General features: G+C 46.9%; 1 protein-coding gene and 1 long non-coding RNA gene across 2 annotated transcripts in view; one reads left to right on the top strand and one right to left on the bottom strand.

Annotated features, from left to right (window-relative positions):
* The window catches only part of CFAP54 (cilia and flagella associated protein 54), a 202,841-nt gene extending 184,292 nt beyond the window's left edge, over nucleotides 1–18,549 (top strand). The window contains exons 66-70 of the mRNA XM_084810218.1: nucleotides 266–451; nucleotides 989–1,095; nucleotides 6,485–6,647; nucleotides 13,145–13,222; nucleotides 15,985–18,549. Coding sequence (XP_084666344.1) covers nucleotides 266–451; nucleotides 989–1,095; nucleotides 6,485–6,647; nucleotides 13,145–13,222; nucleotides 15,985–16,104 — 654 coding nt within the window. The 3' untranslated portion in view covers nucleotides 16,105–18,549. The remainder of the gene's footprint in view (nucleotides 1–265; nucleotides 452–988; nucleotides 1,096–6,484; nucleotides 6,648–13,144; nucleotides 13,223–15,984) is intronic.
* On the bottom strand, nucleotides 4–27,994 carry LOC146339781 (uncharacterized). The gene is made up of 4 exons (XR_014784353.1): nucleotides 27,939–27,994; nucleotides 8,877–8,966; nucleotides 8,496–8,719; nucleotides 4–428 (listed from the first exon to the last, which is right to left on the bottom strand). It is a non-coding gene; the product is annotated as an uncharacterized LOC146339781 (long non-coding RNA).

The raw sequence follows: 27,994 nt of genomic DNA, 5'->3' as shown, positions 1-27,994 counted from the left end.
TTTAGGTATCAACCTGTTTTAATTAGACTTCCGATTATTCATGAAAACATATTTATTCAAATGTTTTATGTTGCTTAAAAAAGATAATTTTTTCAAGCAACATGGAGATTTCAGTTTTATGGAAATAAGCTAGCTGCATAGTAGTTGTAACAGCCCTGAAATATGATGCAGATTGACTAAAACAATGTGTAAGTTTTAAAAATATTTTTTTATATCAAGACAATTATTTAACAATAATCTTATGCTTGGTTTTATATGTATTTAGCCAACCCTAGAATCAGTTGCAGTGTCTCGAAGAACATCATCAATTAGAGTACTTTCCAGTGTTGCTTGTAGTTCTGCCGTGGACATGCATTCGGACAACAAGGCAATCAGTACTCCCATCAGGGAGCTTTGTGTGCAGTGGTACCTTCCATCTTTGGAAAAATCTTCAAAAGAAGGAGAGACTATGGTACGATTAAAATTGGGGATTTCTTTTAATATAAATCATGTTTTAACGAATACTGTACATATGCAGCAAAATGTGAATGCATGTTGTGCCTTTTCCCACATTCCTTTCTAACCAAATCATACATTAAAAGACAACCAAACATGTTACAGTAATTCAGGTAGAACGTGGGATTCCCCAGTTCATCTTTGTCCCCTTGGTTCAGGAATGGTCTCCTAGTGAACCAGTTAGACTCTTAGGCCTGCCCCCCTGCCCTGGCTGCAGGTGGGCTGAAGACCAACAAGGAAAAACAAGGTGCAAATAATTCCAGGTTTAGTGGGTAGAGGCCCCAGAATGGTTGTCAGATTAGTTACTGCTTTGCACGTTCAGCTGTGAGATCAATTGCGTCTGTTGGATGGATAAGTAGGTACTAAATTTACAAACACTTTTCCTTTAATTCTTAGAATATATAGACATACTAATCTATATGTGGTTGTTGTTGTTACTACTACTACTGAAATAGAAAGTGTTTATATTGTGTATATTTCTTTTTTTGTGTAGGTTTTGTTCATTTTTGCTTACAATACAAAACCAGTCAAAATAACCAGCATCAAGTCTTTCAATTCATCCAGTGTGTATTGTGGTTATTTGTGGATCCCACTGAATAGGTAACTTAATCCAATCTGTTAATTTTGCTGCATGTTATATTTCAGATGTAAGGACATTTTTTATGTACATGCTGTGGATAATTAGTGCAAATATATTGGTCAAATGATAAATGCCATGGACAGAATAACCATTTATCAGTGTTTGAAAGAATAGCCAAGACCAAAGAGCCCCATATATGAGCAGACAGCACTTCAGGAATGACTTTTAGCGGGGGCATGAGGGGCTGCCATGGGAAGTGGAGGCTATAGTGAGTGTACAAAACACCAAAGATGGCACCGTGAATTCCAGCCAAAAATTACCAAAGAAGGTAATCTGTTATCAGTGCTGGTACAATGGTGGGAAAATTTAGAAGTAATGACAAGTGAGGCAGAAAACACATGCTAAAAATTAGGCTGGAACTCAGGTGCCAGAAATTATGGAATATATCAAATGGGAAAGCAGTGGTAGTACCTATGAACCAGTGGGAAACTAGCTGAAGAAATAGTTCAATTCCAGTAGAAATCCTGAAATATTCATAGGCTTTCTAACATTAAATCTAATCTAAGTTGTCAGACCCCTTCATGGATCACTGCCTTGTTGTGGCGAAGGGGCTTGCGTAACTCAGTGAAGCCATAAGCTATGCCGTGCAGGGCCACCCAAGACGGACAGGTCATGGCAGAGAGTTCTGACAAAATGTGGTCCACTGGAGAAGGAAATGGCAACCCACTCCAGTATTCTTGCCAAGAAAACCCCATGGAACGTATCACAAGGCTAAAAGAGATGACGCCGGAAGATGAGCCCCTCAGGTCGGAAGGTGTCCAATATGCTACTGGGGAAGAGCAGAGGGTATTTCCAAGTAGCGCCAGAAAGAGTGAAGCGGCTGGGCCAAAGCCGAAAGGACACTCAGCTGTGGATGTGTCTGGCGGTGAAAAGAAAATCCGATGCTGTAAAGAACAATATTGTTTAGGAACCTGGAATGTCAGATCAATGAATCAAGGTAAGCTGGAGGTGGTCAAACATGAGATGGCAAGATTGAACATCGACATCTTGGGAGTCAGCGAACTCAAATGGACAGGCATGGGTGAATTTAATTCAGGTGACCATCATATCTACTATTGTGGGCAAGAATCCCTTAGAAGAAATGGAGTAGCACTCATAGTCAACAAAAGGGTGGGAAAAGCAGTACTGGGGTACAATCTTAAAAATGATAGAATGATCTCAGTACGAATCCAAGGCAAACCATTCAACATCACAGTAATTCAAGTCTATGCCCCAACCACTGAGGCCGAAGAAGCTGAGGTTGATCGGTTCTATGAAGACCTACAACACCTTCTAGAACTAACACCAAAAAAAGATGTCCTCTTCATCATAGGGGATTGGAATGCTAAAGTAGGAAGTCAAGAAATCACCGGGATAACAGGCAGGCATGGCCTTGGTGTACAAAATGAAGCAGGACAAAAGCTAATAGAGTTTTGCCAAGAGAACATGCTGATCATAGCAAACACTCTTTTCCAACAGCACAAGAGGCGACTCTACACATGGACGTCACCAGATGGTCAATATCGAAATCAGATTGATTATGTCCTTTGCAGCCAAAGATGGAGAAGCTCCATACAGTCAGTAAAAACAAGACCTGGAGCTGACTGTGGCTCAGATCATGAGCTGCTTCTTGCAAAATTTCGGCTTAAATTGAAGAACGTAGGGAAAGCCACTAAACCTTTCAGGTATGACCTAAATCATATCCCTGATGAATATACAGTGGAGGTGAGGAATAGATTTCAGGGATTAGACCTGATAGACAGAGTGCCTGAGGAACTATGGACGGAGGTCCGTAACATTGTTCAGGAGGCAGCAACGAAATCCGTCCCAAAGAAAAAGAAATGCAAGAAAGCCAAGTGGCTGTCTGATGAGGCTTTACAAGTAGCTCACGAAAGAAGGGAAGCGAAAAGCAAGGGAGAAAGGGGAAGATATACCCAACTGAATGCAGAGTTCCAGAGAATAGCAAGGAGAGACAAGAAGGCCTTCTTAAATGAACAATGCAAAGAAATCGAGGAAAACAACAGAATGGGAAAGACTAGAGATCTCTTCAAGAAAATTGGAGATCTCAAGGGAACGTTTTGTGCAAAGACGGGCATGATAAAGGACAAAGAAAGCAGGGACCTAACAGAAGCAGATGAGATTAAGAAGAGGTGGCAAGAATACACAGAAGAACTATACAGGAAAGATTTGAATGTCCCTGATAGCCATGATAGTGCGGTCACTGAACTTGAGCCGGACATCCTAGGGAGTGAAGTCAAGTGGGCCTTAGGAAGCATTAGTAACAACAAAGCTAGCGGAGATGACAGTATTCCAGCCGAGCTATTTAAAATCCTAAAAGATGATGCTGTTAAAGTGCTGCATTCAATATGCCAACAAATCTGGAACACTCAACAGTGGCCACAAGACTGGAAAAGGTCAGTTTACATTCCAATTCCAAAGAAGGGGCAACGCCAAAGAGTGTTCAAACTACCGCACAATTGCGCTCATTTCACATGCCAGCAAGGTGATGCTCAAAATCCTACAAGCTAGGATTCAGCAGTATGCGAACCGAGAACTACCGGAAGTACAAGCTGGGTTTCGAAGAGGCAGAGGAACTAGAGATCAAATCGCCAACATTCGCTGCATCATGGAGAAAGCAAGAGAATTCCAGAAAAACGTCTATTTCTGCTTCATTGACTACGCGAAAGCCTTTGATTGTGTGGATCACAACAAACTGTGGCAAATTCTGAAAGTGATGGGAGTACCAGACCACCTTACCTGTCTCCTGAGAAACCTGTACGAGGGTCAAGAAGCAACAGTAAGAACCAGAGATGGAACAACCGATTGGTTCAAAATTGGGAAAGGAGTATGACAAGGCTGCATATTGTCACCCTGCTTATTTAACTTATATGCAGAGTACATCATGAGAAATGCCGGGTTGGATGAATCAGAGGTCGGAATTAAGATTGCCGGGAGAATTATCAACAACCTCCGATATGCAGACGATACCACCCTAATGGCAGAAAGCGAAGAGGATCTCAAGAGCCTCTTGTTGAGGGTGAAAGAGGAGAGTGCAAAAGCTGGTTTGAAACTCAACATTAAAAAAACTAAGGTCATGGCATCTGGCCCCATCACTTCCTGGCATATAGAAGGGGAAGAAATGGAAGCAGTGACAGATTTTACTTTCTTGGGCTCCAAGATCACCGCAGACGGTGACTGTAGCCATGAAATTAAAAGACGCTTGCTCCTTGGGAGGAAAGCTATGGCAAACCTAGACAGCATAGTAAGAAGCAGAGACATCACCTTGCCGACAAAGGTCCGTCTAATCAAAGCTATGGTTTTCCCAGTAGTAATGTATGGCTGTGAGAGCTGGACTATAAGGAAGGCTGAGCGCCGAAGAATTGATGCTTTCGAACTGTGGTGCTGGAGAAGACTCTTACGAGTCCCCTGGACTGCAAGGAGGTCAAATCAGTCCATCCTAAAGGAAATCAACCCTGACTGCTCTTTGGAAGGACAGATAATGAAGCTGAAGCTCCAATATTTTGGCCACCTAATGCGAAGAGAAAACTCCCTGGAAAAGACCCTGATGCTGGGAAAGACTGAAGGCAAAAGGAGAAGGGGACGGCAGAGGATGAGATGGCTAGATAGCATCACGGATGCAATGAATATGAACTTGAGCACGCTCCGGGAGAGAGCGCAGGACAGGAAGGCCTGGCGTGCTATGGTCCATGGGGTCACGAAGAGTCGGACACGACTGAACGACTGAACAACAACAAGTTGTCAGAAAAGCATGGTATAATCTAATAGGCAGTGGTATCTAAACAACCTACACTACACTAAACAAATAATTAAAAAATAATTTCCCAGGCATAATTACTATTGCCATTTAAATTTTGGTTCTTTCAAACCTCTGCTACAGATACTTCCTCTCTAAATTCTATGTTCACAGAAATTTCTAGAATATGGGAAATGTCAGAGAGTAAAAACTTTACATGAGCATCAACTAAGGTGGTATTTACATGTTATAGCAGTGCCATGAAAGTTGTTTGTATGTGGTTTTATCCCACAGTGCTGCTACAGTGTTTAAATGTTCACAATTGGTGAGACATATTGCATGGATGTTTCCCACAGAATTAGCATGAGAGAGGGTGCCAGTTCCATTGGAAAGACCTGCGCCGTTGGCTCTTCTCATCTGATTTGGGCCTTTATGTGTTCTGCTGCAGAATTAAGCCTTTGTCAGTTCCAGGCTAGGCAGAGGCAGCTCCACATTGTAAGGTTCCATAGTTTTCTGTCCTAAAGGGGACTCCAACTTTCCCCAACTCAGAGCCTTCCTAATGTGTTGGATTGCATCTACCATCATTCTCAGCCATCATGGCCACCAGGTTGGGAAAGGCTGCTTTAAATTCTTTGGGTGGTAGTTATCCTGCAAATGATACACTGGTTCTCCTATGGCTCTGAGTAACACCTTCTCTTAAGCCTTGGACTATCCTCACCTGCACTTCTTGCCATTCTGTGGTGTCCCATTTCCACTGCCAGTCCCAGGAGACTGAATCCCTTGTCCCTTTCTCCACTTTTGGCTTCTTGCAAGCACCAGATGTCTATAGCCTCCCTGCTCCTTTTCCATGTGGCCCAGTCACCCACTCTTGAGCCTACCCTTTCTGCCTCCTACATGTTTCTCCTCCATAACGTTCTCACATCCTCCTCCTCTGACTCTTGCCTGCTTCTGAGGCTTGCTCTTATATATTACAGCCATTGGCTCCACCCCATCCACTATCCCTTCCTGGATCTTACTGCAGCTCTGCTCAGGTCCCTACCGGACTCTTTTACTATTAGCCATTCTTCTTCCTGTCCTATGGGTTGTCTTCATTGCTCCTGAAGCTCCTACAACTATCCCTGTTGACCACAGCCATACAAAAGCACACCTGTAAGTAGGGATGTACAGATTTTGTTAAATCTGTCCCATCTGTGTTTCATGGATTGTCGGGCATCTTTCGTTCCACTGTCTGCTCATTGATGGAACTGGATTTTTTGTACAAGAATTTTGTTCATTTGCAAATGTGTATTTGCACAAATCCCCCCCCCTTAAAAAAAAAAAAAAGCCTTGTCCACAAGTCTGCGCAACTGGGAAAAAGCCAGTCCGCTTCAGAATCCACAGGTCAGATTCACAGAAATCTAATCTCATTTGAATCCGTTGTGGATTTCTCCCAACATTCGTACCTGTAATTAACATTTAGAGGCACCTAAGAAAACCATCCTCGTTCAGAAAGCAATAAAAAGGGAAATTCTGAAGTCTGAAATTAACTATATTACTGAAGGAGGTAAATTTTACTTCATACCCGTACAATATCTATAATACTATTGTATAGTATTAACATCATTCTGTTCTTTCAGTGTTATTACAGTACGTGAACAGTTGTCCAATCTGAAGCAACAAATTGAATTGTTAATGCAATCAGTGATGACTCCTCAAGTAGCATCTGAAATACAGGGAAGTTTAGCTTCGACAGGATCCAAAACAAATATGGCAAAGGTGCCACTAGATGAAAAAACAAAGGTACGTAATGACAAATTGTTCAGAAAGCACTCATATGATAGTCCATTTGCATGGCATATATTTTTGTATTTTGTGATGTGGTAAAGTTATGGAGGACAGGAAGGCCTGGCGTGCTATGGTCCATGGGGTCACGAAGAGTCGGACACGACTGAACGACTGAACAACAACAAAGTTATGGAGAAAGAAATGCTGCACGTGACGCTTTCATCTACTTCAAGGCATAATTAGCCCTTCTTATATACCTTAATAATCTTTCACTTGCTTGCTTGTTTCTACCTTTTCTGTAGGGATTTCCTCAAGTCTATAATATATGCTCTTTTTCACATTTCCAGAGACCTCCATTCTTAAGACTGATCCTGATTTGAGTACTACATTTCAGGAGACCATTGCCCTGACAAAGGCAGCTATGTTTAATGGTTGTTACTTTTGAGCAACTACATTGCTTTTTAACACAGAAGAGGTATTTCCTAAAGTGCTTGTCTTAGTTTAGGGTTATTTCATTAAAAACATGTTTGAATTCCATGCTTGGGATATAGCATGTTGTTTTCTTTATAAAAAGCAGCAGAGGTTCTTGTGAAAAACAACCAGCATGGTTTCTGCAAAGTTACATCCTGCCACATAACCTTTTAAAAATTCTGTAGTTTCAACAAGCATGTGGATAGGGGTGCTGTGGTAGACACTGCATATTTGGGCTGTCAATTTTTTTTTGGCAAAATCACTCACCAAAAGCCCTAAGTAAAATTATCTGTCATGCGATAAGAAGGTGGGTCCTCCTATAGCAGCGGTGCTGAACCTCCAGCCTAACCCTAATCTGACCAGCAGAGGCTCTGCATCCCATCTGTGGAGGCTTGTGCCACCACCGGGGGCTCTGCCCCCTCAGTCCTGTCCACACTGCCACTGTCTCACACTGTCCACAAGCCCCACTCCTTCTGGGGGTAGGGGAGAAAATCGGGAGAGGAATCCCTGTGGTATCATCACAGATCGGTATTCCCCTATGCAGCTGCTTCACTGCATGTGGACCTTCCCAGTCCGGGAGGCTCAGCAAAGCCAAGTTGGCTCCTTTCACTCCTCTGACAGATAGGGATGAGCACTCAGCTGGCTCAGCTTGACCCACACCACCTCAATGGGGGTGAGGTGGGCAAAGTCTGGGCTCAGTTGGCCAAGTTCCTATCACTCCTAACTTCGCATATACACTAATGGGCATTCAACTGGCAGTGATCAGAAATGAAATCTTGGGATTGTAGTGGATAGCACAATGAAAATGTCAATCCAGTGTGTGGTAACAGTGAAAAAAGTCAAATTGCATGTTTAGAAGTTATCAGGAAAGGGATCAAAACAAAAGTGCCAGTATGGTAACGCTGCTCTACAAATCTACAGAGAGCCACACTTGGAATACTTTGTACAGTTCTAAACGTGGGCAGCAATAGGGCCAGGCATATTTCTCTGGGGAGGCTATCCCATAATCAGAGTGTCACAACAGATGAGGTGCATACCCATTCACCTCTTGACAGTGGGAGAATGTGGAGAAGGACATCATTAGTGAAACCAACTTTTGGGGTAGGTTTGTACAGGCATAACCTGACGCTAGACCATTTAGGGCTTTTAAGGTCAAAACCAGGATCTTGAATTGAGCCAGAAACAAGTGGAAATGGTATAGGAGTAGTCTAATATGATCTGCTCTCCTAGATCCAGAAAAAAACAAAACCTAGTGGCCATATTCTAGGACAATTGAGGACTCTGGACTGTCTTCAAGGGAAGCCCAATGTACAGTAGCATAAGATGGAGATGTGTAGAGTGTGTGACAGAATTCAGTTCTGACTTCTTCAGAAAAGGGCACAGTTGACATACCTGATGAAGTTGGTAAAAGGCACTCCTGGCATCCACCTTCACCTGAGCATCTAGGAGTAGCACTGGATCCAGGAATGCTCCAAAACAGTTGCTTTGTGGGAGTGTGACCCCATTCAAAACAGGTTGCAGATCTCTGTCAGGATCATCAGATTCACCAGCCAACAGAAGTGATTCAGCATCTTGATTAAGCATTAGTTTATTCACCTTAATTAAAAAGTGCTTGCCTTTCTCAGTGGCAGATGGGCACAGGTTGTTGTTTTTAATGGGAGAGGAGTAAAAACAAGGGAAGTTTGGTGTAAGAACAAGGGATGTATTTTTTTTTTTTTGGTCAACCATATTTCTTAGACTTTTTATTAACAAGACTGGATTAGGTTTTCTTACCCAAAGAATCAAGAGAAACGGTCCAGAGATTTCTTCGCAATCTCTTTCTGATAATATCAGTGGAGTGGAGTGGTGTCAGTACAGTTCCTCCTTGATGAATGCCAAAGAAAAGTAACATTTATTTTCAAAGTAGGAGACATTTATCATGTGACAGGTTTTTTATATCTATCCTAATAAATGATTAATGATGCATGTGCTGGCATTTCATCTGATGGATATTGTGACAGCACAGACAACAGCTCCCTGCTTTCATTATTGAAAAGCTGTATTCTGAAAGGCTTGGATGGCAAATATTTCAACCAATCATATAGTACGGTACTCTTAAATGGCAGATGGTGTTCCTTTTTAAAGACTATTTTGATTCACTGTGGAATTTTATACATATTTTCAAGTGCTTTGACACTGAAAGTAGTGTGGACATAGTATTGCTGGGCTCTTATGACTGTATTCCAGGCTATCATGTGGGTGCAAATAGTTTGGACTGAGTTGTCACATCAGGAATGTTTGAATTTTAGTTACTGATTTGTGGAGGCCCTTCATATATGGTACAAATATAGAACAGAAACAAATATGAGGAAATGATTTCCAAATGTGAATGGCTTATGAAATCCTTTAAACACAGATTTGTCCACTTTACAGGTATATTTCAGTTTTACTGTGTAGCTTACATTTTGTCACTTTAATTCCTTAAATTGGTTATACATGAAAAACATGAGGTTCAAACGCAGAGCTTCGTGATCATGTCTTCAAGATTTGAGAACTACTTGCCTTTGCTTGAATTCAGCGTTTATTTTAATGTGATAATTGTTTTGGTTTCTTTCCTTATTAATGAAAAGCTTAGAACCCAGGCTCTACTGTGCTCCTCTCGGTTCTGTGATGACCGTCTAATTATCATTTCTTACTTTGTTAGACTGGGGTTTCCAGAAACTGACTACATGAAAATACAGCAATTTAGTTTCTTTTGTCAGATGGCTGCAAAGAAAGTGATTAGGATATTTGGGGGGTGGGGTAATGGAAGAGTTGCATGTCTTTCAAGATGGCCTTTTTAGAAATGATATCCTCAGCTCCTGGCCTATTTCATTGGCTAAAATGGAAGTGTGCCATACACCTACAAACTAATGGACATTAGTGATTCATGACAATGGCCATTAATGAAATAGCTGATGGTTCAGTATTATCTACCGGGTATAGTTGAAGAAATGCTTGGGGGTACAGAAGCTGGCTAAGTAAGCTTGGGGTCTTCTCATTCCTACCAGACTGCTTAAGGATGTGAGTAGAGACATTGACTGAGTTCACACAACATGCTAAACAATAATGGTTTGTTTTCCCAAAGAAATGTCACATGTTGTGCGAACCTGGGCTGTGCTTCTCAGGATAGGTTGTTTTTCCCAAACAACCCAGCCTGAGTGCCCATGGTCTGCAGTACGGTTTACTTTACCCATGATTGGTTCGCAGGTCATCTGCCAGCCCATCATAGGTAAAGGGCATCAGGCAACGAGCTGCTTGGCAAGACCGGTGGAAACCCCTGCTGTTCTTGCCCAGTGGAGCCGTGATCATGGCCAAGCCACTGCCCATACCCCTTTTCCCTTAACAGTGACAGCCCCTCCAATGAGCCCAAACTGCACCTTGGAGGGGCTGTCACCCACCCCCTTTACCCCCACCAATCCCCACAATTGTGATCGGGGTCAGGTCCCTTTTTTTCTTATTTTCCCAGTACTGTTTTTGCACAAAAATGGGACCAGGAAATGTTTCCTGCACTTCCTCATAATTAGGGAATGTATGCTAATGGGGCTCTTTTTATTTTTTTTTCCCTACAGTTCCCCCATGATATACAGGTGGGCAGCAGTGGGAAACTGAAGGATACTGGCTTGCCCCCCTTTGCACCCCTGCATGTTGCCCAAACACGCAGGGTTGCAGGTGGGGAGAGCCGATATCCAGCCTTGCAATTGCTGCCTCCGCTTTGCTGCTGTCAGCTGTCAAAAGTAAGGCAGAGACAGTGATCTCTATAGAGAGGTGGGAAAGCACCGTTTCTACTGAAGATGCAGGGTGCCCAGCACAAGGAGGGGTCCCAACCCCTCCCCATGCCTGGCACCCCCGCTTCTTCAGAAGAAACAGGGTGCTACAATTTTCCCCCAGTTCCTTGTTTCAATCTGGCACAAGATCAGGATGAAGAAAGGAAATAAAAATATGGAAAGGAGGGGGACGCGAGAAGTAGATAACCAAGTGTAGGACTCCCCTGGGGTGCTGGCCTATCCTGGCACAAAGGGGAATCTTGCAGGTAAGTGGGTGTTTAAGATGCTTATCCTTTCTCCCACCCGAGGGTGAGAGAAGGGTCTTAAACACCCACTTACCTGTGCAGTCCCCCTTTGTGTTGGGGTGGGCCAGCACCCCAGGGAAGTCCCACACTTGGGCATCCACTCCCTGTCCCCACCCAGCTCTTCTTTCCCCCCTCAAAAAACATCCCCCCCACCTTTAGGTTCCAATGCATTCCAGTGGGCATCTTTAAATCCCATTGGATTGCATTGGAATCTAAAGGTGCCCCATGCCGAAAATTGGGGGTGGGGTAGGGCAAAATCCCCCCCCCACACACACAAAGGACTGTGGGTGCAACATGGTCCTTGGTGGGGAGTGGATTTCATCCATCCCAACCCCAATTTTCTGTTTTTGTTTTTGCAGCCCTTTTTGCACCAAAGGGGCTGTGACTCCCCCCAAGACAAAAGCCAAAAATTGGGGGTGAAATCCAAGCCCCCGCAGGATTGTTGGGGCAACACAGTAGTTGGCTGGGGGGTGGATTTTGCCCCCCTTCCCCAATTTTCAGCACTGGGCAACTTTAAATTCCAGTGCAATCCACCCCACCTCTTCAATAGAAACTGGGCAGTTTCCCACCTCCCCATAGGGATTGCTGTCTCTGCCTTGCTTTTGACAGTTGTCAAAACTGACAGCTGACAGCAGCAAAGTAGAGGCAACGATTGCAGGGCTGGATATTGGCTTTCCTTGCCAGCACCCCTGCATACTTAGGCAACGTGCAGGGGGGCAAGGGGAAGCAAGCTCATATCCGTCAGTTTCCTGCTGCTGTGCACCTGTGCAGCATCAGGAAACAGAAGGAAAAAAAATAAAAAGAGCTCCCATTTGCACACAATTCCCGGTTGCGGGGAAATGCGGGAAATGGTTCCTGGTCATGAAAATGTTTAAAAAGGGACCCAACCCCGATCACAATTGCATTCAGAGCCAAGAAGGGGACAAGACGAGTCTGCCACCAGGTCCCCTGGGATGCTGGGTGGAGGACTGAGTGGGATAATCAGGCAAACAACCCACCGATGTTGGTTGTTTGCCCGATCGTGTGGTGGGTGCGCTAACCACCCACTGTGGTTTGTGTGCGAAACAACCCACCCTGCATGGCCTGCCAACCACCATGGGCTAGTGTGACATGTGAACACAGCCTAGGATTTCAACGGCGCTGTTGAACTTTGAAATATATTTGAACAAAAAATTAATGAGTGGGATGATCTTCAATGGGGAAGAAAGAAAGTTCAGAACATGAAGTTAACACTGCTCAAAAAGCCTCCCCCCGCACCCCCCAGTTCAGTTTGGGTGCAGAACTGTTGAATTGGGTCTAGCACAAAATGGCCTTCTTCCCTGCCCCTCTTCTGACTGTTCCTGTCCTTCCCAAGCAAAAAGCCCTTATCTTTGTGAAGTGGGAGGGAGTGATTGGTAGTGGAAGAACTCACTAAATGCAGGAGAACTTGTGTTCACTGGAAATGATGCTCTTGAGCATATCAGGGCCATCATTTCTTGCTGGAGATCATGACATATGTGGTTTCCTTCGCTGCCTGAATTGAGGCAGAGAAAATGATTAGCCCATGCTCCTTGGCGTGAATGATGGCAGAAGGGGCATAAGATTTGCAGTTTGCTTTGCCTCCCACTTCAATTCAGGAGGCAGAGAAAACAACATACCCCTGATCCCCAGCAGGAAATGGTCCCCGTGAACATGTTCCTGCAAGGCCTCTCTGTGTTCATTTGCAGAGGGGGAAGCATGCCACACTCATCTGGATTTTTCCAGGTTCTTCTTGAATGTTCAAAAAATCCCTTGCAGTTTTTCAAGCAATTTAGCAGGAACACTTGGAAAAAACCAAATAATTTTTGAGAGCCAGGACTGACAGTGCTGGTTGTTCACACATCACTACCTCGCCAAAGAATTCTACCAAACACAGTATGTTGAAACCATATGATATAATAGCATTTGTATTCTCTTTCTTTGATACATTTAGGAAATGGTCATACAGTGTTTTTCTGAAATAAAAGTATTGCTGTCTGTTGGCCCAGATCAGCCACCACCACTCACAGAGGTACGTTATTTGGATTTTTAAAAAACAATTTTATCAAATATATAATTCTTCCATAGTATTTTTTTTTACTGCTTTTGATTTTTAAGAAAGAAGTATAATCACATTCAAAACTGGAAAATGTTTCTATTAGCCCAGATATAAATTCCACTTCTTTATTGCCAGGAATATAAGCCTTTTTTCAGGCACAGAGTATGAAATGAAATCAGTCATTCACATAGTGTAAGCTGGTCTAAGATTACCTTCTGATATATTATTTTATTGAGGATTATGGAAGGATTATGGAAGGATTTAATGGAAAAGATTATTGCAGGGGACTCCAACCTTTTTGGGTCTGTGGGTGCATTTGGCATTTTGAAAAAATGGCTTGAGTGCCACCACAAATTGACTGCTGTAAGGGGGCAGAGGGCCAGTCATAAGCACCCCCCCCTTATCTGTGTTTGTGTGTGTGCATATGCACTCTGTGTGTGTACTGCTCATTCTAGCTTCTCTGTCTCTCTTTTCTTCTCTCTCTGGCTGGCTGGCTTCCTTCTTTCTGTCTCTCTGGCTCCTCTACTCCCCTTCCCCACTCTCTGGTTCCTCTTTCCTTCTTTTTCTCTGTCTTTTCTTTCTTTTTCTTCGTTCCTTTCCTTTCCTTCCGTCCCTCTCCCTTTCTGGCTCCTCTTTCCTTCCTTCCCTCCCTCTGGCTCCTCTTTCTCCCCCCCCCCCATTTAAGTTAATGGAGCAATTCATCTATTGGCTTAATAGGGAGGGAGAAATCATCTGGAGGGGGGCGAAGGTCATCCTCCGCCAAGGACCCTGTTGCCCCAAGTGTCCTTGGTGGGATGTGGACTCCCCCCCAGCTGTTTTTTGGCGGCGGGGGGGCTTTTTTGCCCTGCACAACTAAATGGAGGAATCACTCTATTCACTTTCAGATGTGGAAAATAGCTTGGCAGGTGCCTCAGCCTGGTCTTGTGGGCACAGTGGTGCCTGCAGGTGCCGCATGGAGATCCCTGTATTACTGTATTGCAAAAGACTTTATTCCTTCTTATATAGCTATTTTTCCATCTTATATATAAAGAACTTTTAAAAATTGACCTTCCCTGTCCTTTGCAAAGCTCAAATACATTCCAAACATTATAAGGACCTATAAATATATGGGGTTGGATCCTAAGGTGCCCTTCCATACATGGAAGGATCTTTGATCCAACGGAAGTGTTCACTAATGTGATTTTTGTGTGATTTTTGTTGATTTTCCGTCCCTCCTGCAGCCCCCTGTACCATCTTCCATCTTCTGCATGGTCCCCCAAAACTCCAAAGCAGATTGTGGGGAGCTGTGGGGGGTGGATAAGCAAAAATCACCTCACCTTCTGTTAGCAGGTGCTGGGGGTGCCCTTTCCAATCCATAGAGTTCTGCTATGGAAACTGCTAGCTCCATATCCTGCTATTTCTCCCAGAGATAGGTTTTTTTGTCTGGAGAGAATATATTCCCCTTTTATGAGTTTAGAAGTTGAAAACATAAATACATAAAAAGAGTAGATACTGTTGCATGTTGGATCGTTTCCCAGCTCTTCCTAAGTTTCAAGGACACTGTGGTCTCCAGCACAACTGGGGCAGGCTCCATAGGTAGCCTTACTTCTGAATCTGGCTCTTTTCTACAACTGAATCACTGTTGTACTTCTCAGGATCCTCTTGCCACTGACATTTTCCTACATTTCCTGACAGCCAGTGAGGTTTTTCTTCTAAACCCTGTTTGTTTGTTTACCTACCTACCTACCTACAGTATTTGTATACCGCTACATATCTAAGACAGATTTTGGAGAGGTGAACACAACAGATAAAACAGTAAAAGAATAATAAGATTAAAACACCTTATTAAAATTATGCTTTAAAAAACCCCACAGAATGCCAGTAGAAACCGTGGCTGGTCAATTAAGGAATGCCTCCTAGAACAGTGCGGTTTTCAGGAGTCGCTGGAAACAACACAATGTTGGTGCCTGCCTGACCTCTAGGGGCAGGGAGTTCCAAAGAAAGGGGGCCACCACACTGAAGGCTCTTCTCTGGGTGGACACCAATGGGGCCATAAGTCCACGTGGAACCACCAGGAGCATGCCCTCTGATGACCTCGGTGACCATGAGGTGAACATGACAGCATGTTCATGAGAGCAGTGAACATGAGAGCGGTGAACATGAGAGGTACAATAGCAGAAGATCTAAAAAGTTAAAACACCATCTTAAAATTATTAAAATCAGAATGCCAATGAAAACTGTGGCCTGTCATTCAAGGAATGCTTCCTGCAATAGAACTGTTTTCAGGAGGCACTGGAAGCAATACAGTGTTGGTGCCTACCTGACCTCCAGGGTCAGGGAGTTCCAAAGGAAGGGGGCCACCACACTTAAGATCTTCTCCAGGTGGACTCCAATCGGACCATAGGTCCATGTGGAACCACCAGGAGCATACCCTCCGATGACCTCAGTGACCAGGCAGGTTGGTAAGGGAGAAGGCGCTCTCTCCCCTAGTCCCAAGTTGTTTAGGGATTTGTACACTAGAACCAAAACCTTAAACCTGGACTGCTAATGGGCAGCCAGTGCAGTTGCCTCAGCAAAGGTGGAGTTACATGGTGAAAAAGGGCAGCTCCCAACAACAGCAGGAATTCCTCTGTGCTGTTTTAGCTATGGTTGCTGATAAGAGAGAATCATCACTGGGCCTGTCCTGGGGTTAAACCATCTAATTCAATTAAGATCTTTTTTGTTTTTGATTAGTCATGTTTCCCTTCTCTTTGCAGATCCCATTTGACATCACTTTACCATCAATAAAGAATTTAAGGAAATTATTTGATCCAGCTAATGGGTGTGTGATAATTGCAGGAAGCGTTTTCAACTGGATTGTGTCTTTGCTTACTTGAGTGATCTTTTGGGAGTAAAACTGACATGCATTTAACGGAGTTTGACAGCTTTTGGTTTCTTAATGTTTCCTAATCTTTCCTGGAATTTATAAAATGTTTTAAGCAGTAGTGCTTTAAATAATAAACATGCATGTTCTGTTGATGTTTGCAGCTTATATTGTTCTAGATTCAAAATTTCCTTTCCTATGTTAACTTAAAATATCTTACTCCATGAATTGTATGATTTCTGTTTTGTTGTTGTTTTAAAAAGAACTAATATGCAGGTTTTTGCTTCTGAGATTATCCTTTCCATAGTTGGAGTAAATAGAATTAATTCCCTTAAAGCTGCCTAATAAATAAAATAAATATTGTTTTTTCCCATTTCTCTTTACTGCTTAGAAGGAAGTAATGTTCTACAACCAGCACATCTCTGGATTTTAAAGATCTTTGACATATTTTATAGTCTTCAGTGAATTGTAGCCTTTCATTAGATATATTTTATTTACTTCAGTCTCTGGATTTTTTTTAAAAAAGAGTACTGAACTTCAAATGGCAGGCTTTCAGATTTTGCCAGGTTTCAGATTTTGCCATAGTAGATGTGCAGCAGGCTGTTGTATGGGGAAGAAACCCCTATATCTAACAGCCTACCTATGCACTTGACCTAGCTGTTGGGGGTGGGTGAAAAGAGGTAGGCAGAAGTGACATGGGCACTGAAAGGACCCTCTTAGTCCTAAGACTTCTGCTATATTTGTGATCTGTGGATCAGACTATTAAGTAAAAACAGTAATTCAAGGCACTTCTGTCTAAAACAGGTATTTAGATTCTAGAGTATTAGCACCAATTTATATACTTAGATAAGTAAAAGACAAGACGCTTAGATGTGTAAAAGAAAAAGAAGAGTTCTTCTCTCTCTTCAGTTAAAAGACGAATACAATTACCTCATCCTTTCTCTAGCACCCTCCAAGAATACTTCTAGCAAAAAGAAGTATCGTATCTGATACTTCTGAGATAAAAGCACAGCCAAATAATAACCTTTCTCCCCTACCCCTTTGGAAAGGTTTTTTCAAGAGAAGTTTGTGCATCATAAGAACACCTTTTAAAAAAACCCTTGAAGGAATTTAGGAATATTAGGCATCTTAATTAAAACAAATAATGCAATTTGGAAACCTCAGATTAAGAGGATATATTAATAACTAAATTATGATCTATTTTAGAAAAACTGTCTTTGGCATGGTACCTATCACAACAATATTTCTTTTAACAAATATTTAATAAGGGACTTGGCATATTTTAAATAGCCTATTCTTTAAGTTTTTTTTAATGAAATAAGAATTTTGTCACACCTCAACACAGCTGCAAAATTGTAATGAAGAGATCTTCATATTGCTGTAACCATAGCAACTGATGTTCCTGTCAAAAATCCAAGATTAAGACCTTGTTGCAAGTTCCAGAAGAAAAAAATGCATTTTTTTTCTTTAGATAACTATTCTTTAAGCATGTAGAGAAAAGGAAGTTCTTATATAACATTATATAATAGCATAAAGTAAATAGTATGAGTTACAAAGTAAATTGATTCTAGTTTTCAAAGTGTTCTTTCATGTTTTATGTTAATTGAATAAATACTACAGTTCATGATTGGTTAAAATTACATGTCCAAGATAAATTAGTTGCTTGAGAAATATGGTCTAAAGCAGGGATAGAGAACGTAACACACCAGTTCAAAGGCTAACAGCCAAATTCTGTCTACTGAATTCTGTACGTCAGCTCACCAGTGCAAGGTTGTCTGTGATATCCCCAGAACTGTTTTGAAAATTGCCCCTGCTAATAAGGCAATTACCTCAGTCTGTACTTTCTGTATTTCAATTTCCTCTAACCTTACTGTTTACAATTCACCACCACCAATGTATACCTCTATGCTACAGAATAACGCTTCATCCATCCATCTAATGGAGTTGAGTGTAGACCATGAAAGCTTATGCCATAATAAATGTGCTAGTTTTTAAGTTGCCACAAGACTCTTTGTAGACCTTTTTCAGGTTATGTCCAGATTCAGAGACTGGCACAGTTGTCCTAACAGACATGGTCAAGAGGCCTCCTGTATGCCTTTCCCTTGCTGCCAGACTTTTTAAGCTAATGAGGAATTGCGGCCGCCTATCCCCATAGGATTGTGCCATTAATACACACACACACACACACACACACACACACTTTGGTCAAGGTTTCCAGCCTACTAGAGCTGTCAGCAAAGGATTGCAGGTTGTGGTTCCCAAGGGAAATCATTCTGTTTCTACCAAGCCCCATTCATATATTGACATGTTCCGGTGAACAGAAAAATGTGATGGGCTTAGGTTACTTCAAGGTGGTTTGGGATACCATGGTTTTGTTGTGTAGGGATTCCACAGAGTGTATATCAGTACTTGGAAGGCTTTTACTGCCTTGTGTGTCAATAAAGAGACTTGTCAAGACAAAGAAGAGTTCCAGAGTTTTTGCAGATTCTTCAAGGTAGTCTTAGTAGCACACTGCACAGGCAAGCATCTGCCATAAACGGGGTTCTGGGCTGAGTAAGCAAGAAGTATTTTTCAGTGCATCTCCATATACACAAGGGAGTGATGTTGAAAAACCTGCCACCTGTCAGGTTTCCACAGGTTGAAACCATTGTGGAAAAACAATGGGACAAACAATTTTGTTTTGTGGAAAACAGTTTCTACAATGGGACTGTGATGTCCCTGCCTTTCTAGTTTCCAATTAAGGTTCTACTAAAACAGCTTATACTGAACATTTCTGGAGGGGTAGCTGTGTTGGTCTGTTGCAAGAAAAACAAAAAAGTCTTGTGGCACCTTAAAGACTTTACAAAACTACTATCTGATGAAGTGGAAGTCCATGAAACTTGATGCCATAATAAATTTGGTAGCCTTAAAGGTGCTACAAGACTCTTTATACTGATAATAGCATTCCTAGGCTATCACCTTGGTGCACAGGATTTTCTAATTTAGGGATGTAAGTAAAAACTGCATCTTTTACATGGAGAAGGTTGTACTGTGGACAGTCCCAACCTTTATGTCTTGCCCAAATTTAAGTCTCAGGAATTTGTCTTCCCTTTCTGTCCCAGTCCAGTACAACATCAGAAAGAGGGGTTAGCGCAAGTTGGACAATAGGAAAGGGGTAGTTTATCTGACCAGAATACAGGAATTTATATAGTTGGTACTGCTTTCTGTATCTTCGAGTCCCATTTCCAGCTTGCTTAAGGAGAGGATCAGCACAGTCTACAGGGATATAGAGAAGATGATGAAGCGGGTGGCAGTCTTGGTAGCCTTAGGAAGATCATCCTTGGAAAAGAAGTGCAGGGTATCATCAATAGCATCATTTCGCGTCTGCAGAGTGCTGTTCCAGGAGGCTGTTCCAAGTGGTCTGGAACCTGGTCGGTCCAGTTGCTCTGGAACCGCTGGAGCATTCTAAGGCCTCCTGTGAGGCCTTGGCAAGGCACTTTGCAGATATAATTGATTGGATTAGGAGTGTTATTCCATGCGCCGTAAATACAGTTAGTGAGCAAGCGGCGGCCTGTGGCAAACCAGTTTTGTGGGATCGGTTCCAGCTTCTTCCTTCTGATGAAGTGGACAAGGTGCTTTCACCTGTAAAGCTGACCACCTGTGTACTTGCCCATCTTGGCTCATTATGAGCTGCAGAGAGAGATTGGGTGAGGGGATCAGGGCAGTGGTGAATGCCTCCCTTGAGGAGGAAGTGATGCCATCAGCCCTCAAGGAGGCAGTGATAAGACTGCTCTTAAAGAAGCCTTCCTTCTTTAAGGAAGAAACTTCCTCCCCAAGTTTTGAACAACTTTCGCCCAGTCTCGAATCTGCCATTTTTGGGCAAGGTGATTGAGCGGGTGGTGGCAATGCAGTTGAAGGCACACTTGGAATAAGCCAATTATCTAGATCCATTTCAGTTGGGCTTCAGGCCTGGGCATGGGACAGAAACGGCCTTGGTCACTTTGGAGAATGATATGAGGAGGGCTTTAGATAGGGGTGAATGCTCCTTCCTTCTTCTCCTTGACCTCTCAGCGGCTTTTGATACCATTGACCACGGTATCCTCCTGGACTGCCTGGAGGGGTGGGCCGTTGGAGACACCATATTACTGTGGTTACGGTCGTTCCTCTCCGGCAGGTACCAGAGGGTAGCACTGGGATAGGAGGTGTCGGACCCGTGGCCGCTCACGTGTGGGGTGCCACAGGGTTCCATCCTTTCCCCGATGCTATTTAACATCTATGTGAAGCCGTTGGGGGCTATCATCAGGAGGTTTGGGGTGCGGTGTCATCAATATGCGCATGACACACAGCTCTGCCTCTCGTTCAAATCTTCACCATGGTTGGCCATGGAATCCCTATCTAAATGTCTGGAGACAGTGAGTGGCTGGATGGGGAGGAATAAGCTGAAGCTGAACCCTGATAAGACCGAGGTACTTCTGGTAGGAGACAAGAGGAGGTTGGGGGATATTGACCTGGTGTTGAATGGGGTACGGCTACCCTTGAAAGACCAGGTCTACAACCGGGGATCATTTTAGACTCCCAGCTGTCCATGGAGGCTCAGGTGTCAGCCATGAGCCAGACAGCGTTGTACCAACTCCATCTGATACAGTGGCTGCGTCCCTACCTTCCCGACCATCTGCTCCTATCAGTTGTACATGCCCTGGTCTCCTCTCATCTAGACTACTGTAATACGCTTTACGTGGGGTTATCCTTGAAGATGGTTTGGAGGCTGCAGCTGGTGCAGAACGCGGCAGCTCACCTGATTAAAGGCAGCCACTGATATGATCACATCACTCCGGTGCTGAAGGAGTTGCACTGGTTACCAGTTGTTTTCCGGGCCAAATTCAAGGTGTTGGTTTTGACCTTTAAAACCCTATGCAGTTCCGGCCCAGCCTATCTCAAGGAGCACCTCCAGCAACACCAGACAGGCCGCTTAACAAGATCAGCCTCGGATGGCCTTCTCTCTGTCCCATCAGCCAGGACAGCTAGGCAGGTGAGGATGAGGGAGAGGGCCTTCCCTGTGGTGGCCCCCACTATGTGGAACTCCCTCCTTAAGGAACTCCGCCATGCCCCCTCTTTAATGAGCTTCCGCCACACACTGAAAACGTGGTTGTTCAGGCAGGCATTTGGGGTGGGTTAGGGTATTTTTAAATAATGTTTTAATGTATAATTTTACTGTTTTAAATTGTACCATCGTACAGCGCCCAGAGTGGCTGGGTGATCGACCAGATGGGCGATTAAGAAATTTAATAAATAAATAAATAAAATTTCACGCATTACAAAATGTAAGGTGAACCCCTTGTCCAGAAGATGCTGCTTTAGGTTCTACAACAAATTATTGTGCCTAGAGATGTGTCCTGTTCTTTGAATACATCTGTCCTAGCATATGGAACTGCTTTTCTACATCGCAGAAATGGTAATTGCCTTCAGAACACCTTTTCCTCCTTGTAAATGCTGTTCTTCCATGTGCCCAGGCTTAGTTGTTTTCATACACATATATACATTCCCTGTGTTTTCGTCCCAGCATGATCAAGAGATGAGAGGGAAATCAAAATTTACTACAGTCTCTGGAAGGCCACCTCAAGCTGCTTTGTTTGACAGCTATTGCTTTGGCTGAGGGAGGAAAGTAAAGGACTGGCCTGTGTAGGGCTAGGCTTGACTCTCCCTGCCTTGGCTCTCCCAACAAGCAGGGGCAGTACTGCTTGAGCTGACACGTCTGCTGAAGTATGGAGCACAATTTCCTAGTCGCATCACAGTGGCAAAAGAATGGGCAAACCAAAGATTGGGGGCTTCTCACCATTGCGCAGCCTGGTGCTTCACTCTATTAGCTTTCTCTCAAATCATTATTGTCTCAGAAGGTAAAGCAACTCTGTCCCTGACTGCAACCAATTTACTTTCTGCTATACAAGTCATATTAGTCTCACAGAGTCCTATGGGATATAACAAATAGCCAGTAATTAAGATAAACATTTTCCAGGAAGCAAAACTATTATTATAAACATTTATATGCCGCCATTTCTATGAATCACGCCTAAGGTGACTAACAAAAATATAGATATGTACAGACATACAAATAAAACAAACAGCAAAATATCAAGTTGCCAAGTTTTGAAATCAAATTCTGGTTGATGCTTGAGGGCAAAGCCCTGAATAAATTAGGCAATGGAGCCCAAATGTTTTTGCCAGGTCCAGAGGGTGCTGCCTAGTGCAGCGGACTCAAGAGTGGTCTATTTAACTAACAGTGAAAAACAAGAACAGGGTTGCCCCTTGGGGCAACTGGCCTCCAAATAAAACAAAAACAAGCCCACCCAGGTTCTTTTCTGGTATGTTGTCCTTAAGAAAAACCTAAGCTGCCCAGCCCAGAAACTATTATAGAAGCTTTTGTCAACCTCAAATGTGTCTACAAATTTAGCCCATTTACTTTCTCCCGTGGAAGTGAATGGTCTTGGTGGGGGAGTAAGTGCCACCTGCCTGGGCCCTGACATGGAGCACCAGGCCTGAACTGATTTCCAGAGTTCACCTGCAATTATAGACGAAGCTCCCTCAGCGCCTATCATAATGGCCATTTCAAGCAATATGAAATAATGACAACATTTAGTGGCTCCTTAAAGATCTTAAAACTAACAAATGTATTATTATGGCATAAACTGTTATGGGCTAGATGTATAAAGTGAGGATAAAATATCCTCAGTTGACAGGTACAGGTACAGACAAAAAAGATGTAAAGTGGGGTCAAATGGAAATGAATTATAATTCTGTGTGTGTGTGAGAGGGAGTGTGAGCCCCCCCTATCTGATAAAGTGGATTCTAGTCCATGAAAGTTTATGCCATAATTTGTTAGTCGTTAAGGGTGCAATCCTGTGCACGTATAGACAAAAGTAAATCTGACAACTCCCAGAATCCCTTAGACACATGGCTGGCTGGGAGATGCTGGGAGTTTTAGGACTTCTTTCTGTCAAAACTTATATATGATTGCGCCTTGAGTGCTGAAGAATTCTTCATTTTTGCTGAGCTAGACTAACACACTCTGGAAAATAAAATAATATGCTGAGCATCAAATGACAACCAAAGCACAGAGCTAAGGCAGCAAGAAGAGTCTGCATGGATACGTGACCTCAAGACTGTCACAGCCAGACACCCGAGCCCTTGCTAGCCCGTCTCACAGTACAAGAGTCCTGTGGAGTGTAGGACGGCAGGCCTCAGTCCAGCTGCTTTCAACGAAGTACTTAACGGTCCACTTGCAGGGCGTGACTTTGCATAACATTGCTTAGCTCAGGCTTCCCCAGCCTGGCGCCCTCCAGACGGGTTTGGACTACAGGGCCCATCACATCCGACCAGCGTGCTCCCCCAGCCTGGCGCCCTCCAGACGGGTTTGGACTACAGGGCCCATCACATCCGACCAGCATGCTCCCCCAGCCTGGCGCCCTCCAGACGGGTTTGGACTACGGGCCCATCACATCCGACCAGCGAGCTCCCCCAGCCTGGCGCCCTCCAGATGGGTTTGGACTACAGGGCCCATCACATCCAACCAGCGTGCTCCCCCAGCCTGGCGCCCTCCAGACGGGTTTGGCCTACGGGCCCATCACATCCGACCAGTGTGCTCCCCCAGCCTGGCGCCCTCCAGACGGGTTTGGACTACAGGGCCTATCACATCCGACCAGCGTGCTCCCCCAGCCTGGCGCCCTCCAGACGGGTTTGGACTACGGGCCCATCACATCCGACCAGCGTGCTCCCCCAGCCTGGCGCCCTCCAGACGGGTTTGGACTACGGGCCCATCACATCCGACCAGCGTGCTCCCCCAGTCTGGCACCCTCCAGACGGGTTTGGACTACAGGGCCCATCACATCCGACCAGTGAGCTCCCCCAGCCTGGCGCCCTCCAGACGGGTTTGGACTACAGGGCCCATCACATCCGACCAGCGTGCTCCCCCAGCCTGGCGCCCTCCAGACGGGTTTGGACTACAGGGCCCATCACATCCGACCAGCGTGCTCCCCCAGCCTGGCGCCCTCCAGACGGGTTTGGACTACAGGGCCCATCACATCCGACCAGCATGCTCCCCCAGCCTGGCGCCCTCCAGACGGGTTTGGACTACGGGCCCATCACATCCGACCAGCGAGCTCCCCCAGCCTGGCGCCCTCCAGACGGGTTTGGACTACGGGCCCATCACATCCGACCAGTGTGCTCCCCCAGCCTGGCACCCTCCAGACGGGTTTGGCCTACGGGCCCATCACATCCAACCAACGTGCTCCCCCAGCCTGGCGCCCTCCAGATAAGTTTGGACTACAGGGCCCATCACATCCGACCAGCGTGCTCCCCCAGCCTGGCGCCCTCCAGACGGGTTTGGACTACGGGCCCATCACATCCGACCAGCGTGCTCCCCCAGCCTGGCGCCCTCCAGACGGGTTTGGCCTACGGGCCCATCACATCCGACCAGTGTGCTCCCCCAGCCTAGCGCCCTCCAGACGGGTTTGGACTACAGGGCCCATCACATCCGACCAGCGTGCTCCCCCAGCCTGGCACCTTCCTGTTTTTGGACTACAGGGCCCATCACATCCGACCAGCGTGCTCCCCCAGCCTAGCACCCTCCAGACGGGTTTGGCCTATGGGCCCATCACATCCGACCAGCGTGCTCCCCCAGCCTGGCACCTTCCTGTTTTTGGACTACAGGGCCCATCACATCCGACCAGCGTGCTCCCCCAGCCTAGCACCCTCCAGACGGGTTTGGCCTATGGGCCCATCACATCCGACCAGCGTGCTCCCCCAGCCTGGCGCCCTCCAGATGGGTTTGGCCTACGGGCCCATCACATCCGACCAGTGAGCTCCCCCAGCCTAGCGCCCTCCAGACGGGTTTGGACTACAGGGCCCATCACATCCGACCAGCGTGCTCCCCCAGCCTGGCGCCCTCCAGACGGGTTTGGACTACGGGCCCATCACATCCGACCAGCGTACTCCCCCAGCCTGGCGCCCTCCAGACGGGTTTGGCCTACGGGCCCATCACATCCGACCAGTGAGCTCCCCCAGCCTAGCGCCCTCCAGACGGGTTTGGACTACAGGGCCCATCACATCCGACCAGCGTGCTCCCCCAGCCTGGCACCTTCCTGTTTTTGGACTACAGGGCCCATCACATCCGACCAGCGTGCTCCCCCAGCCTAGCACCCTCCAGACGGGTTTGGCCTATGTGCCCATCACATCCGACCAGCGTGCTCCCCCAGCCTGGCACCTTCCTGTTTTTGGACTACAGGGCCCATCACATCCGACCAGCGTGCTCCCCCAGCCTAGCACCCTCCAGACGGGTTTGGCCTATGGGCCCATCACATCCGACCAGCGTGCTCCCCCAGCCTGGCGCCCTCCAGACGGGTTTGGCCTACGGGCCCATCACATCCGACCAGTGAGCTCCCCCAGCCTAGCGCCCTCCAGACGGGTTTGGACTACAGGGCCCATCACATCCGACCAGCGTGCTCCCCCAGCCTGGCACCTTCCTGTTTTTGGACTACAGGGCCCATCACATCCGACCAGCGTGCTCCCCCAGCCTAGCACCCTCCAGACGGGTTTGGCCTACGGGCCCATCACATCCAACCAGCGTGCTCCCCCAGCCTGGCGCCCTCCAGATAAGTTTGGACTACAGGGCCCATCACATCCGACCAGCGTGCTCCCCCAGCCTGGCGCCCTCCAGACGGGTTTGGACTACGGGCCCATCACATCCGACCAGCGTGCTCCCCCAGCCTGGCGCCCTCCAGACGGGTTTGGCCTACGGGCCCATCACATCCGACCAGTGAGCTCCCCCAGCCTAGCGCCCTCCAGATGGGTTTGGACTACAGGGCCCATCACATCCGACCAGCGTGCTCCCCCAGCCTGGCACCTTCCTGTTTTTGGACTACAGGGCCCATCACATCCGACCAGCGTGCTCCCCCAGCCCAGCACCCTCCAGACGGGTTTGGCCTACGGGCCCATCACATCCGACCAGTGTGCTCCCCCAGCCTGGCGCCCTCCAGACGGGTTTGGACTACAGGGCCCATCACAAATGACCAGCGTGCTCCCCCAGCCTAGCACCCTCCAGACGGGTTTGGCCTATGGGCCCATCACATCCGACCAGCGTGCTCCCCCAGCCTGGCACCTTCCTGTTTTTGGACTACAGGGCCCATCACATCCGACCAGCGTGCTCCCCCAGCCTAGCACCCTCCAGACGGGTTTGGCCTATGGGCCCATCACATCCAACCAGCGTGCTCCCCCAGCCTGGCGCCCTCCAGACGGGTTTGGCCTACGGGCCCATCACATCCGACCAGTGAGCTCCCCCAGCCTAGCGCCCTCCAGACGGGTTTGGACTACAGGGCCCATCACATCCGACCAGCGTGCTCCCCCAGCCTGGCACCTTCCTGTTTTTGGACTACAGGGCCCATCACATCCGACCAGCGTGCTCCCCCAGCCTAGCACCCTCCAGACGGGTTTGGCCTACGGGCCCATCACATCCAACCAGCGTGCTCCCCCAGCCTGGCGCCCTCCAGATAAGTTTGGACTACAGGGCCCATCACATCCGACCCGCGTGCTCCCCCAGCCTGGCGCCCTCCAGACGGGTTTGGACTACGGGCCCATCACATCCGACCAGCGTGCTCCCCCAGCCTGGCGCCCTCCAGACGGGTTTGGCCTACGGGCCCATCACATCCGACCAGTGAGCTCCCCCAGCCTAGCGCCCTCCAGACGGGTTTGGACTACAGGGCCCATCACATCCGACCAGCGAGCTCCCCCAGCCTGGCACCTTCCTGTTTTTGGACTACAGGGCCCATCACATCCGACCAGCGTGCTCCCCCAGCCTAGCACCCTCCAGACGGGTTTGGCCTACGGGCCCATCACATCCGACCAGTGTGCTCCCCCAGCCTGGCGCCCTCCAGACGGGTTTGGACTACGGGCCCATCACATCCGACCAGCGTGCTCCCCCAGCCTGGCGCCCTCCAGACGGGTTTGGACTACGGGCCCATCACATCCGACCAGCGTGCTCCCCCAGTCTGGCACCCTCCAGACGGGTTTGGCCTACGGGCCCATCACATCCGACCAGTGAGCTCCCCCAGCCTAGCGCCCTCCAGACGGGTTTGGACTACAGGGCCCATCACATCCGACCAGCGTGCTCCCCCAGCCTGGCGCCCTCCAGACGGGTTTGGACTACAGGGCCCATCACATCCGACCAGCGTGCTCCCCCAGCCTGGCGCCCTCCAGACGGGTTTGGACTACGGGCCCATCACATCCGACCAGTGTGCTCCCCCAGCCTGGCACCCTCCAGACGGGTTTGGCCTACGGGCCCATCACATCCAACCAGCGTGCTCCCCCAGCCTGGCGCCCTCCAGATAAGTTTGGACTACAGGGCCCATCACATCCGACCAGCGTGCTCCCCCAGCCTGGCGCCCTCCAGACGGGTTTGGACTACGGGCCCATCACATCCGACCAGCGTGCTCCCCCAGCCTGGCACCCTCCAGACGGGTTTGGCTTACGGGCCCATCACATCCGACCAGTGAACTCCCCCAGCCTAGCGCCCTCCAGACGGGTTTGGACTACAGGGCCCATCACATCCGACCAGCGTGCTCCCCCAGCCTAGCACCCTCCAGACGGGTTTGGCCTACGGGCCCATCACATCCGACCAGCGTGCTCCCCCAGCCTGGCACCTTCCTGTTTTTGGACTACAGGGCCCATCAGCCCCAACCGGCGTGCTGGCTGGGGATGATGGACGTTGTCGTACGAACCCATCTGGAGGGCGCCAGTTTGGGGAAGGCTGGCTTAGCTTATTCCCCACCCCATTCTTTTTAAAAACCGTCAGCGGAGAAGAAACCACCCGACAAAACCGGCCTCTTGTCCAACGATCCCTTCTGGATCGCCTCGCTCCTTTCTCCCTGTCCTGCCAG

The sequence above is a fragment of the Heloderma suspectum genome, chromosome 7 (assembly GCF_057233095.1).
Source record: "Heloderma suspectum isolate Gila_16-S chromosome 7, 16-S_ref, whole genome shotgun sequence".
Taxonomy (NCBI): Eukaryota; Metazoa; Chordata; class Lepidosauria; order Squamata; family Helodermatidae; genus Heloderma; species Heloderma suspectum.
This window is presented reverse-complemented; position numbering and strand designations above follow the sequence as displayed.